General features: G+C 38.5%; 1 protein-coding gene across 7 annotated transcripts in view; it reads left to right on the plus strand.

Moving 5' to 3' along the window:
- The window catches only part of MAPKAP1 (MAPK associated protein 1), a 346539-nt gene that overhangs the window by 59214 nt on the left and 273915 nt on the right, over positions 1–13410 (plus strand). For 5 of the 7 annotated variants that reach the window (XM_037798457.1, XM_037798460.1, XM_037798461.1 and 2 more), the window contains exon 3: positions 399–488. The exons of 1 other annotated variant lie outside the window; for it this stretch is intronic. In XM_037798457.1, coding sequence (XP_037654385.1) covers positions 399–488 — 90 coding nt within the window. Of the gene's footprint in view, positions 1–398; positions 489–2199; positions 2536–2637; positions 2989–13410 lie in introns of those variants that run through there. One more of the 7 variants, XM_037798463.1, reaches the window with a different exon arrangement.

Here is a 13410-nt window from a genome sequence, read left to right on the forward strand (position 1 = left end):
GGGTAGAGTAATTCATAACAGTAATTTTATTCCCGTAATGTAATATTCACTTCAGTTCATTTGTGCATTAAAATTCCTTTAAGACCGTTATTAATGATTTATATAATGAAATGTCATATTAATCACAGAAGTTTTCACATTTTATTATTCTCTTCCATGTTAATACTATCTTTATGATCTCTATTAATGTTTTATATCCTCTAATTTCAATTATAAATCAAGAATATTTTCATGTTTTTGTTGGTATTTGCTTTTCAGGGTGCCACCTTTAAAATTTTATAACTGTTTTCCTGCATATGCAAAATAAAATATCTTTATTCATATAAAGGTAGTTAATTATGTCTTGTTTATAGTAAACTTTCATTGACAAACTTATAGTTATAATATTTCTTTTCAAGCTCAAAGATTAGAACGACTCCGAAAAGAGAGACAAAACCAGATCAAATGCAAAAATATTCAGTGGAAAGAAAGAAATTCTAAGCAATCAGGTAAATGGAAATAATTTTAATTGTTTATTTGACATTTATATGTTTAGTTTATATTATTATATAAGAACTTTTGTTTACTCCTCCTCTAAAATTCTCTGGGCAGGTATCTCTTGTGTTTTGGCTTTGAGTTTTTTCACTTGGGTACTTTGACCCTCCGAAGCTGTGTGTTCTTTAGATGTTGTCTTTTGGGCTATACTTAGCTCTGGGTCACAGGGATTGATGTATGCAAGCCACAATTTTTATAAACTGTTGTGCCAGTACCTTGTTCTTAGAGCCAAGGAGTACTTTATTATTTGGAAGGGCATCTAGGTTATAGATTCCTCATGGTAGTTCCAACCTAGGTTTTTCCTTATCTCATTAATGGCCCTAATAACAGTCTTTTTTGGGGATGGGGGTTGGATGAGGGGAGGAAGGGATATATACTAATTATTTTCTTCAGGTTAAAAAAAAATTACGTTGCTGGTATTAGCATTTGCAATATGTGTTCATCTGCTATGTGTATAAAGGCTGGGCATATTATGTATTTTTGAAGCTTTAATTTCAGCAAAAAGAAAAGACTTAAAAAAAGCTTTTTCTAAAGTAAAATGCTATTAAAACATTTCATAATGGTTTATATCATATTTCTCTTATTTCTTAGACTTTCTCTTTTTTTTGCCTCCTTTAGAAAAAATCTCTGTAGTCTGTTTTCCATATCCTCCCAACACTTACCAGCATCACCTTGGAATGTTACAGATGCATGATAAATATTCGTTCACCATTCCACTACCATCTAATAAAGATAATGTTAACAATATTATGATTAACATATTAACAGCAGCACTTAGTGCTGTACAAGACCTTTTAAATGAATTACCTCTAATAAAACAATTTTGCAAGATGTAGATATTGTTGCTTTCATTTACAGATGAGGAGGAGGCGGCTTAGAGAGGTTTGATTAAATTACTAAAGTTACATGGCTAAGAAGTAGTAGTGCCATGTTTTATATCCAGCTCTCTCTGCATCTAAAAGCCAGGTGTGTTCTGCTAAACCACACTGTATAAAGTTGTTATTGCTTTCCCCTATTCTGATTGTAGAGCCATTATCCTCAATAGGTATGATTTTCTTAATGACTGCTTCTAAATGATGACTATGTAGAACCAAAAATCCCACTCACTTTTTTCTATTCCTTATATTGTGCTTCTGTGACTTCCTATAGTTTTTCATGGATGTCTCTTTAGTTTTGCCATTGTTACTTTAAAAATCTCACTAAGCTGGCCTCTTCTGTTGTTCCGGTTAATACTTCTCTATTGTATTTCTCACACAAACTCAAAAAGCTTTGTACCATCTATCTTGTCCACTCCACTTTATGTATCTTAATGAGGTTCCTGTTAGTCTCCTCTTCATCAGTGAATGCAGTATCGGTTTATCTAAGCCCTTCTATCTCTTTCTTTACTCTTGTTTATGCTTTCTTCAATTCCATAACTGTAAAACTGCACTAATCTCTTTACAAAATGAGAAATAAATTTTTCAAATTACATTTTGATGCTTCTAATAGAGAAGGATTTTTATTTATTACTCCCCAATTTACTCCTTAAAGTCTAATTTGTTTTAATTCCTGATCAGCTTCACAGAATGTGAAGAAATAGTCTCCATTTTGCTTTCATTTGTGACCATGCTGTCAATTGTATATGTAATCTTGCTCTCTCAGTTTTCTTTCCTTTCCGTCCCACAGATTTCAGTAATTGACCCCATAATCTTATTTCTGGATAACAGCACCCTAACATGCCTGTCCATGCTTTGAAATGTAGACCTAGATTGTGGCCAGACCAGCAGCCTTCCTGATGGTCATTCCTGATGATTAGAACTTCATCAGTGCAAGAAGGAATATCTTTGAATTCTCCATTAGGCTGGGCTGCTTCATTAAGCCACTGTGTAGCACTCTGGGTATCCAGAAGCATGCTAGAAAAGTGGAGTCAGGAGTCCATCAAGCATCTACCTAGTAAATTGAACACATCCCTCAAACACTTACTCTCTTTTGGCAAGGAATGCCATGGCCAAATCCTTTCGGGTAGGTAATCATTTATTCATTTCCTCATTCTTTTTTTCCTGTTTTTGTTTTGCTAAAATCCTTTCAGCTGTTTTTCTTATCTTTTATTTCATTCCCCACTAGAAGAATCATCATTGTGAGTGTGATGACCTCTCCTGGGATGTTCTTCTTCCCTAATTGTTCCATTCAAATCCAGTCCATCTTTTCAGACACAACATAAATACAGCCTCCTATTAAAGGAGTTGGAAGATATCTTAGAAGCATCTGGTCCATACCCCAGAGTTCTTTATGAACTTACTGATCCATATGCCATGAGACCACATGACAAATGAAATACTTTGGATCAACATGGTGACAGAAACATGATTCAGTGAGAAAAAGGACAATTCTGAATTGTTTGAAACTCTGGAGGAGGATATAGACTGGAGGAAAAAACCTGCAAATGACAAATTGAAGAAAGAGAAGAAGTATCAGGTAGGAATTTTCTGTCCCAGACTAGCCGGTCACCTCTCCTCCCCCTCACTTGATCTCCCTGTTGGAAAGGCACAGAAACAGCAGATGGGACCCCTCCCACCAGGAACACAGATTTTAAAATCTCACAGCAGTTAAAAATACCCTCACTGTTTGAAGACCCAGTGGACAGGGGAGGACATTTCAAGGCCCAGATCAGTGAGGGACAAAGAGACTGAGAAAACCTGGACAGAGATGCGTTTCCAGCCCTGGGTCTGAAAGCCCTTCCCCCACCCTCGAGGGAAGCAGCAGCCAGTGGCTGTTTCCTCTTCTTGGGGAGAGCTGGAGCACTCGATCAGCTGGGAGAGTGCTTTACTGAGAGTAGACCACCACATTGAGCTGGATTTTGGCTGGCAGAGTGAGGGCATAGGAGTCCTGCAGTTTCTGCCCAGATGTGCTCCAAGGCAGAGCAGCCTCTGAGGATGATTAAGTTACCAAATAGCACTATCTGCTGGACAGTCCAGAACGTGCAAGGACCCTTACTTAGGAAGACAGGAGTTGGTCTACATGCACTAAACAGAAGTCCTGGCCCTGTTTTGGCTGAGAAATAGGGAAGATCGAACTGTTAAAGCAGGGCCCCAGAACAAACCCAGGTCTTGCTAGCCAGTGGAAAATAGAGGACCATTGGAAGCCAGCAGGTTTGTATTACCACACACAGTGAACTTGCTGGGGTGCCCAGTGCCTACCTCACATCCCTGTGGCAGGCCACAGTGGGCGCCTGATTTTGGGGAGAAGACTGGGGGACAGAGCCATTCTGAAAACTGGCCAGGGAGAGAAAAAAGAAGAGATAGAGATCAAAGTCAACCAACAAGAAAACCTTAGGCAAAAGAGAGAAAATAACCTCCAGGAAAAACCAACCAAGAAAGTCAGATGCTGAAACATCAGCAAAAAATCATGAGCCACATCAGGAAACAGGAAGATATGGCCCAGTCAAAGGAAGAAACTAACATTTCAAATGAGATTCAGGAATTGAAACAACTAATTATGGATGTTCAAACAAATCTTTTTAAATCAAATCAGTGAGGTGAGGGAGAATGTGACAAAAGAGATGAAGGATATAAAGAAGACACTGGGTGATCATAAGGAAGAATTTGTAAGCTTGAAAAAACAAATGGCAGAACTTATGGGAACGAAAGGCACAATAGAAGAGATGAAAAACAATGGAGACATAAAACAGCAGACTTAGAGAGGCAGAAGAAAGGATCAGTGAGATGGAAGACAGGACATCTGAAATCCTGTACACAAAGAAATGGATAGGGAAAAGAATGGAAAAATATGAGCCAGGGCATCAAGGAATGGAAGGACAACAAGAATCATACAAATATATGAGTCACAGGTGTCCCAGAAGGAGAAAGGAAGGGAAAAGCAGCAGAAACAATAATAGAGGAAATAATTAAAATTTCCCAACTCTTGTGAAAGACATAAAATTACAGGTCCAAGAAGTACAGTGTACCCCAAACAGAATTGATCCAAATAGACCTACCCCAAGATACTTACTGTTCTAGTTTGCTAATGCTGCAGAATGCAAAACACCAGAGATGGATTGGCTTTTATAAAAAGGGGGTTTATTTAGCTATACAGTTACAGTCTTAAGGCCATAAAGTGTTCAAGGTAACACATCAGTAATCGGGTACCTTCACTGGAGGATGGCCAATGGCGTCCGGAAAACTTCTGTTAGCTGGGAAGGCACGTGGCTGGCATCTGCTCCTAAGTTCTGGTTTCCAAATGGCTTTCTCCCAGGACATTCCTCTCTAGCAAGCTTGCTCTTCTTCAGAACATCACTCACAGCTGCACTCCATTCAGTCTCTTTGAGTCAGCATGTTTTATATGGCTCCACTGATCAAGGCCCACCCTGAATGGGTGGGGTCACACCTCCATGGGAGTATCCCACCAAAGTCACCACCCACAGCTGGGTGGGGCACATTCCAGGCAAATCTAACCAGCACCAAAAACGTCTGTCCCACAAGACCACAAAGATAATGGCATTTGGGGGACACAATACATTCAAACTGGCACACTTACTAATCAGATTTTCAAATGTTAAAGACAAAGAGAATTCTGAAAACAGCAAGAGAAAAGCAATCCATTAATACACAGGAAGCTTGATAAGACTAAGTGCGGATCTCTCAGCAGAAACCATAGAGGTGAGAAGGCAGTGGCGTGATATTTAAGATGATACTGAAAGATAAAAACTGCCAACTGGAATCCTGTATCCAGCAAAACCATTCTTCAAAAATGAAGGAGAGTTTAAAATAGTTACAGATAAACAGACACAGAGAGAGTTCGTGAACAGGAGACCTCCTCTGCAGGAAATACTAAAGGGATTGCTACAGATAGGAAAAGATGGGAGAGAGAGGTTTGGAGAAGACTGTAGAAATGAAGATATCAGGAGATAGAAAGAAGGTAGAGATTGGGCATTTGATGTTGAAGAAATATAGAATGTTCTAGAGGATTGATTGTGTAGATCTAGAAATGGATAGCACAATACTGTGTTGGTAACACGGTATTGTAAGTATGCTGAAAAAAGATGACTGAATACGGTTGAAAGAGGAAGGTTAGGAGAGTGTATGACACCAAAGGAAAGATAGAAGATAGAGACTGGGACTGTATAACTTAGTGAAAGCTAGAGTGGTCAATGAGTGCTATTAAATGTACAAACATAAGAATGTTTTTGCATGAGGGAGTGGCAAGAAGGAATGAAATTATGAGGCATGCAATGAATTGTATGAACCATGAGGACAGTAGGTTGAGTGAAATAAACCAGAAATGAAAAGACAAACATTATAATACCTCACTAATACGGACTAATAACAATGTGTAAGCTCTGAGAATTGAATCTGGGAGCATGGGTTATAAGAGAAAGGCTTATGTAAAGATTCCTAGATTGTAAGCTCTTACAGCAGTCACATTTATTAATGAGTTGTAATTATTTCTAAAATTTGAGATTGTGAGCTGTTTGTGTGTGACGTGGTTGGTCCTGGAGCTTCAGGTGTCTGTGTGGCACCTGGGACTCAGAGCCAGAGTTTGGCAGCTGTGAGTTTTGGCGTTGCTCCATAAATTAACTGTTTTAAGAGGCTGAAAAGGAGATCGGACCTCACTTGGAGATATGAATAAAATGGACTTGAGATTGGGGTAGATCAAACTAGAGGGTAGAGGATGATATTAACCATGTTTTAAAACTTTGGTTTCTGTGTGGGACCAAAGGAAGACATGGTTATATGGTGCAAAGTCTATATTTTCTGTAGCACACTATATAATTTAACTTGTGTGGTCAGTTTACTCAAATACCGTAATTACCTGGAACCTTGACTAGAGCGTGAGACCTTGTTGTTTGTACAGGTTAGCATGAAGCCCCGAGTAATTTGGGCAGAGAATAAAAAGTATTTGCAAAGCCCCCTTGAGGGACTGTGGAAAAGTGTGGAAATATTAAACTTCCCTAGCTGGGGAATTCCTGATATTCTCATAAGCATTGGGGACCACCAGCTTAGTAGGCTGACACCTCAATCTTGGGGCTTGCCCTTAAAAAGCTTGTTACTTCAAAGGAGAGGATAAGCCTCAATTGTGCCTAAGAGTCACCCCCAGAGAACCTCGTTTGTTGCTCAGATGTGGCCTCTCTCTCTAAGCCCACTTGGCTGATAAACTCACTGCCCTCCCTCTTACATGGGACATGACACCCAGGGGTGTAAAGCTCCCTGGCAATGTGGAAGGTGACTCCTAGGGATGAGCCTGGACCCTGCATTGTGTGATTGAGAAAGCCTTCTGGACCAAAAGGGGGAAGGGAATTGAAACAAAATAAAGTTTCAGTGGCTGAGAGATTTCAAATGGAGTCGAGAGGTCATTCTGGAAGTAACTCTTATGCTCTATATAGATATCCCTGTTTAGTTTTTAGTTTATTAGAATAGTTAGAAGGAAGTATCTGAAACTGTTGAACTACAGTCCAGTATCTTTGATCTTGAGGTGATTGTATAACTGTATAGCTTATATGGTGTGACTGTGTGATTGTGAAAACCTTATGGCTCACACTCCTTTTACCCAGTGTATGGATAAATGAGTAGAAAAATGGGGACAAAGTAAATGAATAATACGGGGGGGGGGGGAGGTATGGGACATTTTTGGTGTTCTTTTTACTTTTATTTTTATTCTTATTTTTACTTTTTGGAGTAATGAAAATGTTCAAAACTTGATTGTGGTGATGAATGCACAACTATATGATGAAACTGAACAATTGTACACTTTGAATGATTGTATGAAATGTGAATATATTTCAATAAAATTACATTTTAAAAAAATGAAATACCTTGGAGTTAGATCCTTTTAATGTTTCTGTAATTAAAACTGCATAGATAAATGTGAAGATGGCTTCATCAGAAGTCTGCTTTCTCAGGAATAATGTCATATCAAAGTCTCAGTATTTTTAATTTCAATGTTGCAAAATGGTGTTGGTATTTTATTCTTTATTTAATTATTTGTTGCCCCTTTTCACTCATTCACTTAATAGGTAGTTCTTCTGTAAATCCTATGTGTATAGTAATTCTAGACAGGTACTTGGGGGAATACATGATTCTTGTCCTAAAGAAGTTTGCATTCTAATTAGAAGACCTGGTTTTCTACACAGGAAATTAAATAATAACGCAAAACAATAATGTAGTTTATTAGTTTCCTTCCCTATCCTTTCTGTCTCTCACAGATGTCAGTAATTGACTCCATGAATATTTCTGAAATTGTTTATGTAACTTCTGATATTGGTTTCTTAAAATAATGGTTTCCAAACACAGTGGTTGTGTAAAAATAAAAAAAATGCATGTCCAAAGATGCTTGGTTTACATTTCTAGGCCCTACCTGTGGAATTCCTGATTCAGTAGATATGAGATGGGGTCCACAAATCTGTAATTTTCAAAAGCTCCCCAGGTGGTTCTGATGAGTAGCCAGTTCTAGGGACCATTGGTATATAATATGCCAAACCCTAAGCTTGTTTCATCATCATGCAAGTCCAGGAAATTAGCTGTTAATATCCCTATATTAGGCTTGAGAAAGCTGGGGCTCACAGGTTAAGTAATTCCCCCAAGTTATTTACAAGTAGTAAGTGGCAATGCCAGGATTCTTCTCTTGGCCAGTATGACCCCAAAGCCTGTAGTCATTCCACTATGCACTATTCCCTTTCATACCAACAGACAGCCTTTGCCACAGGCAGAAAGAAGCTGCTCCTGGAGCTTTGGGCATCGAAGAGTCTTTGGTGTTCCCTTTTGTCTCTGTTTTTCAGCTGTGGTCAGGGTTTAGGAAAGTTGCCAGAGCCTCCATATTTAAAAAAAAAAAAATTCGTTAAAGAAATTATGAAAAAATATAAAATAAACTACCAATAATCACACATCCAGAGGTAACTATTGTTAACATTTTGATTTATTTATTCTAGGTTCTATTTATATATGTGGGTATATATAACTTAATATTCTAATCATATTTTATGTGATTTTTAATGTACAGAAATAGTACATAAATGTAAAGTTCTATAGTTGTCTTCATATAGAGTCCGCACTTTTGCATTTCATATTTTTTTTCCTTTTACAATATCTTTTTTTTATCTTCATTTTATTGAGATATATTCACATACCACGCAGTCATACAAAACAAATCGTACTTTCGATTGTTCACAGTACCATTACATAGTTGCACATTCATCACCTAAATCAATCCCTGACACCTTCATTAGCACACACACAAAAATAACAAGAATAAAAATTAGAGTGAAAAGGAGCAATTGAAGTAAAAAAGAACACTGGGTACCTTTGTCTGTTTGTTTCCTTCCCCTATTTTTCTACTCATCCATCCATAAACTAGACAAAGCGGAGTGTGGTCCTTATGGCTTTCCCAATCCCATTGTCACCCCTCATAAGCTACATTTTTATACAACTGTCTTTGAGATTCATGGGTTCTGGGTTGTAGTTTGATAGTTTCAGGTATCCACCACCAGCTACCCCAATTCTTTAGAACCTAAAAAGGGTTGTCTATATTGTGCATAAGAGTGCCCACCAGAGTGACCTCTCGGCTCCTTTTGGAATCTCTCTGCCACTGAAGCTTATTTCATTTCGTTTCACATCCCCCTTTTGGTCAAGAAGATGTTCTCCGTCCCACGATGCCAGGTCTACATTCCTCCCCGGGAGTCATATTCCACGTTGCCAGGGAGATTCACTCCCCTGGGTGTCTGATCCCACGTAGGGGGGAGGGCAGTGATTTCACCTTTCAAAGTTGGCTTAGCTAGAGAGAGAGGGCCACATCTGAGCAACAAAGAGGCATTCGGGAGGAGGCTCTTAGGCACAATTATAGGGAGGCCTAGCCTCTCCTTTACAGTAACCGTCTTCCCAAGGGTAAAACCTATGGTAGAGGGCTCAACCCATCAAACCACCAGTCCCCTATGTCTGTGGTCATGTTAGCAACCATCGGGGTGGGGTAGGCCAATACCCCTGCATTCTCCACAGGCTCCTCAAGGGGGCACTACATATTTTTTTCCTTTTTTTTTTTTTTAACTTTTTTTTCTTTTTTAAATCAACTGTATGAAAAAAAAAAATTGAAAAAAAAATTAAAAAAAAAACAAAAACATACAATAAAAGAACATTTCAAAGAGACCATAACAAGGGAGTAAGAAAAAGACAACTAACCTAAGATAACTTTTTTATTGCTGTTTTGTGAAGGAACCTGTTGTTTTTATATATTTGATTTCTATCCAGCCACTCACTGAACCTTATTAGTTCTAATGTGCATTCTCATCTTCCTGAATGCTGTAATATGTGTTTCCTTATAAAGGTGATGATAATTAAATTTCCAGACTGTTATTTTCCAGTTTTCTGTTAATTGAGGACTTCAGGCCATTTATATTGGTTGGGACTCTTGAATTGCAAATAGTACATAGCAGCTTGAAGGAGTTTCAGGAAATATACCTGTGACTTACAAATGGCTTGAAACCAGGAGGAAGGACACATGATATTCTCTCACATCTTATGTCTGCTTCTTTGTGCCCATCTGCTGTCCCTCTCCTCCTGCACTTTTTCCTAAACCCCTCTTCTCCCCATACAACTACTTTTTCTACTTCTCTGGTCCAGAGTTGTTCAGTCATTCATTCAACAAATATTTATTAAGCCCCTACAGTATTCTAGGGCAGCTAGGCACTATTGTAGGCCTAGAAGATATGGCCATGAACAAAGTGAATTCCCTGCCCTCATGGAGCTTGCATTCTAATGGGAAGAGATAGACAGTAAACACACATAATATGTTAGAATGGGATAAATGAGATAAAGAAAAATATTGCCAGGAATGAGGATAAGGAACAGGGGATTTTGCTGTTTTATATAGGATCATCAGGGAAGACCATTAGGAAAGTGATGTTTAAGCAGAGGTCTGATGGAAGTGAAGGAGTAAGCCTTGCAGATACTGGGAGATGAGTGTTGCAAGATAAGGGAATAGCAAGTTCAGAGGTTCTGAAGCAAAAGTATGCCAGGTGTATGTATTCAAGGACTAGCAAGGATGCTGACTGATTGGAACAGAGTGAGCAAGGGGTTAAGGGAGGTCAGAGAAATAGTAGAGACTTGCTCATGAAGGGTTTTGTAAGGAATTTGGCTTTTAGTCTGGGTGAAGTTATTTTATCACAATAGTGATGTGATGTGAGACCTGCTTTCTTTCTCCCAGTTTAAATTTCCTTTAAAGCAACTTTTTACTTTAGAGAATTTCAAGCATGTAAAAAGCTTGACGGAATGGTGTAATAACCCTCAAAAACCCATAACTTCAACAGTTATCAACATATGGTCAGTTTTGTTTCATCTATGCATTCATCTACTGGCCCCTCCTGGATTATTTTTAAGAAAATACCACATAGCATACAGTTTCATCTCTAAATATTAATATGGGTTTTCCTTTTCCTTTAAACAAAACCACAGTACCCTCCAAAAAATCAGGAGGAATTCCTTAATATTATCAAATATCCAGTCATTGTTCACATTTCCCTGATTGTTTCAAATTTTTCTTTTTTCTTTTTTTTCTAGTTTGTTTGTTGAAGTCTGTATCTAATGGGTCGCACATTATTTCTGGTTGATGTTTCATTTGTTTTAATCCATAGATTCCCCTTAGGATTTTTTTTTTTTTTTTTTTTTTTTTTTTTTAAATCATCATTTTATTGAGATATATTCACATACCACGCAGTCATACAAAACAAATTGTACTTTCGATTGTTTACAGTACCATTACATAGTTGTACATTCATCACCTAAATCAATCCCTGACACCTTCATTAGCACACACACAAAAATAACAAGAATAATAATTAGAGTGAAAAAGAGCAATTGAAGTAAAAAAGAACACTGGGTACCTTTGTCTGTCTGTTTCCCTCCCCTACTTTTCTACACATCCATCCATAAACTAGACAAAGTGGTGTTTGGTCCTTATGGCTTTCCCAATCCCATTGTCACCCCTCATAAGCTACATTTTTATACAACTGTCTTCGAGATTCATGGGTTCTGGGCTGTAGCCTGACAGTTCCAGGCATCCACCACCAGCTACCCCAATTCTTTAGAACCTAAAAAGGGTTGTCTAAAGTGTGCATAAGAGTGCCCACCAGAGTGACCTCTCGGCTCCTTTTGGAATCTCTCTGCCACTGAAGCTTATTTCATTTCCTTTCACATCCCCCTTTTGGTCAAGAAGATGTTCTCCGTCCCACGGTGCCAGGTCTACATTCCTCCCTGGGAGTCATATTCCACGTTGCCAGGGAGATTCACTTCCCTGGGTGTCTGATCCCACGTAGGGGGGAGGGCAGTGATTTCACCTTTCAAGTTGGCTTAGCCAGAGAGAGAGGGCCACATCTGAGCAACAAAGAGGCATTCAGGAGGAGACTCTTAGGCACAAATACAGGGAGGCCTAGCCTCTCCTTTGCAGCAACCGTCTTCCCAAGGGTAAAACTTATGGTAGAGGGCTCAACCCATCAAACCACCAGTCCCCTATGTCTGTGGTCATGTTAGCAACCATGGAGGTGGGGTAGGCGAATACCCCTGCATTCTCCACAGGCTCCTCAAGGGGGCACTACATCTTTTTTTTTTTTTTTTTTTCCCCTTGTTTGTCTTTTTTCTTTTTTTTTTCTTTTTTTTTTTTTTTTTTTTTAACTTTCCCTTCTTTTTTCAAATCACCTGTATGAAAAAAAGTTAAAAAGAAAACAAACATACAATAAAAGAGCATTTCAAAGAGACCATAGCAAGGGAGTAAGAAAAAGACAACTAACCTAAGATAACTGCTTAACTTCCAACATGTTCCTACTTTACCCCAAGAAAGTTACATAATATAGCAACATTTCAGTGAACTTGTTCCTACTACAACCATCAGAAATTAACAGACCATAGTCATTTCTGGGCATCCCCAGAACGTTAAATAGCTTATCTGTTCTTCCTGGATTATTGTTCCCCCTTCCTTAATTGCTCTCTACTGCTAGTTCCCCTACATTCTACATTATAAACCATTTGTTTTACATTTTTCAAAGTTCACATTAGTGGTAGCATATAATATTTCTCTTTTTGTGCCTGGCTTATTTCGCTCAGCATTATGTCTTCAAGGTTCATCCATGTTGTCATATGTTTCACCAGATCGTTCCTTCTTACTGCCGCGTAGTATTCCATCGTGTGTATATACCACATTTTATTTATCCACTCATCTGTTGAAGGACATTTGGGTTGTTTCCATCTCTTGGCAATTGTGAATAATGCTGCTATGAACATTGGCGTGCAGATATCTGTTCGTGTCACTGCTTTCCGATCTTCCGGGTATATACCGAGGAGTGCAATCGCTGGATCGAATGGTAGCTCTATATCTAGTTTTCTAAGGAACTGCCAGACTGACTTCCAGAGTGGCTGAACCATTATACAGTCCCACCAACAATGAATAAGAGTTCCAATTTCTCCACATCCCCTCCAGCATTTGTAGTTTCCTGTTTGTTTAATGGCAGCCATTCTAACCGGTGCTGGATGGTATCTCATTGTGGTCTTAATTTGCATCTCTCTAATAGCTAGTGAAGCTGAACATTTTTTCATGTGTTTCTTGGTCATTTGTATTTCCTCTTCAGAGAACTGTCTTTTCATATCTTTTGCCCATTTTATAATTGGGCTGTCTGTACTATTGTCATTGAGTTGTAGGATTTCTTTGTATATGCAAGATATCAGTCTTTTGTCAGATACATGGTTTCCAAAAATTTTTTCCCATTGAGTTGGCTGCCTCTTTACCTTTTTGAGAAATTCCTTTGAGGTGCAGAAACTTCTAAGCTTGAGGAGTTCCCATTTATCTATTTTCTCTTTTGTTGCTTGTGCTTTGGGTGTAAAGTCTAGGAAGTGGCCTCCTAATACAAGGTCTTGAAGATGTTTT

The sequence above is a fragment of the Choloepus didactylus genome, chromosome 10 (assembly GCF_015220235.1).
Source record: "Choloepus didactylus isolate mChoDid1 chromosome 10, mChoDid1.pri, whole genome shotgun sequence".
Taxonomy (NCBI): Eukaryota; Metazoa; Chordata; class Mammalia; order Pilosa; family Megalonychidae; genus Choloepus; species Choloepus didactylus.